This window comes from Herpailurus yagouaroundi, unplaced genomic scaffold (assembly GCF_014898765.1).
Source record: "Herpailurus yagouaroundi ecotype Mexico unplaced genomic scaffold, PumYag 162, whole genome shotgun sequence".
In the NCBI taxonomy this organism is placed as follows: domain Eukaryota; kingdom Metazoa; phylum Chordata; class Mammalia; order Carnivora; family Felidae; genus Herpailurus; species Herpailurus yagouaroundi.
This window is the reverse complement of record NW_024412403.1, coordinates 15040833-15043312: the sequence shown is the minus strand read 5'-3', so window position 1 is coordinate 15043312 and position 2480 is coordinate 15040833. Positions and strand designations below refer to the sequence as shown.

Here is a 2480-nt window from a genome sequence, read left to right as displayed (position 1 = left end):
GTCTTGCCCCACAAACACTTATATACCCATTCCTCTCCGCCCCCCTCACATACTTTTAACCATATCGGCATATTAAATGTGCATGTTAAATGCATGAGGAGTAAAGAATTGAGAAAATAATATACATAATTCAAGCAAAACACGATGCCTTAACCATCCCTATTTATTTATTAGAGAATAAAATGGAGGTACTTATTTTAGCCTGACTAATTGCCTGAATCATTACCTTAATTCTTCATTTTACTTTGCGTGTGCAGACCTGAACAATGACTAAAGAATAAAACAAGGAACAGAAACCATTCCCTTCAACACCCAAACCTCAGTTCCCTAATTAGGACCGTATTTCCTCTTGATGACAGTTGAGTGCTCATACTCTTGTACTGATGTACTTTATCAAGATAGATACTTCTGTTTGCTGTAGGCACAAATCAGAGGTTATAGAACATATTACTTCTCATTTATAAATTATTTTCCTTTGGATATGTAATTCCAGGCAAGCCTAACTGTATAAATTAGGTGCTTTAACATCATCTTCATAAATTTCCTAAGAGAAATCAGAGCCCCTCTTTTTCCCCTGAAAGTGTCTAATTGCCAGTGCATTTGAGTTTCCTAAGGGAATAACATATCTTTTCATTGGATGGGCATTTCCATATTTTGATAAATTCAATTAAAAATCTTTATTGGAGGGGTGCCAGGGTAGCTCAGTCGGTTAAGCATCCCGCTTCAGCTCAGGTCATGATCCCACAGTTCATGGGTTGGAGCATTAGGCTCAGAGCCTGGAGCCTCCTTCAGATTCTATGTCTCCCTCTCTCTCCACCTGTCCTCTGCTCATGCTCTTTCTCTCTCTCAAAAATAAATAAGCATTTAAAAATATCCGTATTTCAGATCTACTATTTTTCAGATTAATTGTTTAAAAAAGGAAAGTCCACATTTCAGTTGTTGCTGTATTAGTCTAAGAAATAATGTGGAGGAAAATTAACTTAGGTTATGGTTTAGAGTATTTTTTTACTGGTGTGCGTTATCAATTGCAATAAAATTTGCATTTCCTAGCAGATGCTCCATGATTGTCAAAAAAACAAAACAAAACAAAACAAAACAAAAAAACAGTAGTTATCATTATACTAAGGTTGTGGATATACTCGATTTTCGACTCCACAAATTGGAACGGGGATCATTTGTGTCTCATAATAGTAAACGCATTTAATACAGACGGAGTTAGAATGTCCAAAGTAAGCCATTTCTATTCCTACCACGGGTGACCAAGTACGATCTATCTACCGTTTATACTTTCCTCTCCATTGAAATGAAGCCATAAGGCCAGTTCTCACGCCCGACGTACTTACAGCGTCTAGCAGGGCTCTATAAAAACCTCTGACTGGAATCCACAGTTGGAGCCCAAAGCAGGTGCTAGACATAGCTGGTGGAGGTCACGTTCCTCCGCTTCTCCGCGTGGGGCACGCAGTATCCCGGGGCTGGGTATCGGTGTCTCGGCTTCTTTCTGTTGCAACAGCAGAACCCGCAGAGCAAGCCACCTCCGATGAAGACGATGGCGGTGCTGGCCCAGCCGAGGAAGAGGGCTGCTCCCAGTTCTCGTTTCTGCCCCACATGGATGGCTGGGTCGTAGAAATCCCTGATGATGATGTTGGCCGTCCAGCACACAGGAATCAGAACGAAGATGCCGGTCAGGATGAAGAGGGCCCCGGAGGTCCCCAGAAGGTACGCTTTGGCCCTCTCGTTGGAGCCCGTGCACCGGATGTGCTTCATGCCGCAGATGCCAAGAAGCAGAGCGATGAGCGAGAGAGCGACGGCGACACACATGAGGGCCCTGGCTGCCTCTAGGACAGGTGGGAGAGCCAACAAAGAGCTGTAGAACTTGCACTGCAGCCGGACCTTGGCTTGTCGGACGCAGTTCATCCAGAGCCCTTCCCAGAGCCTTTCAAAAACGATGATGTTGCTGCCAACGAAAGCCGATACCCTCCACTGGGGCAGGAGGGTTGTGGCAAGAGTTCCGACCATGCCAAGGAAGCCAAGAACCAGACCAGCAATCTGCAGGGGATAGAATGCCATCGCCTCTGCTTTGAAGAGCGATCCAGCCTGGAATGGTAGAAGCTGCTGGAGATCCAGAACGTGGAGGAGGCCTCTTTGAGTCTACAGCAGTCTCTGATGATGTTCTCCAGTGTCCCTGCCCATAATGTTTTAGTTGAAAGCAGCACCAGCGACTGAACTTGGCCTAACTAGAAGTACCTGCCTTTGTACACAGGCATTCATTTCGATATGGATTATTTACTAGTCATATATAATTGTTTCCCAGCCAATAAGAAGGTAGCCAGAGGTGTGTCCAGAAATACTGCATTCAACTTCGGTCTTCCTTTTATTATTATTGTCTTAGCAATGTTGTAATTAAGTGTCAAAGCTTCCATTGTGGATTGCTAATTACAGAGCTGAAGACTTCCTGCTGGAAAAAATCGCTCTGAGAAAAA

The 2480-nt window shown here is 44.0% G+C and overlaps 1 protein-coding gene across 1 annotated transcript; it reads right to left on the bottom strand.

Annotated features, from left to right (window-relative positions):
• Nucleotides 1-783: 783 nt before the first annotated feature.
• On the bottom strand, nucleotides 784-2272 carry CLDN17 (claudin 17). Its single transcript, XM_040484080.1, has one exon. The coding sequence runs from the start codon at nucleotides 2065-2067 to the stop codon at nucleotides 1408-1410; it is 660 nt and encodes a 219-aa protein (XP_040340014.1). The 5' UTR covers nucleotides 2068-2272; the 3' UTR covers nucleotides 784-1407.
• Nucleotides 2273-2480: the final 208 nt, after the last annotated feature.

What these genes read in the sequence shown, in the direction of transcription:
- CLDN17 (XM_040484080.1), bottom strand. Translation starts at nt 2,067, where the DNA reads ATGGCATTCTATCCCCTGCAGATTGCTGGTCTGGTTCTTGGCTTCCTT.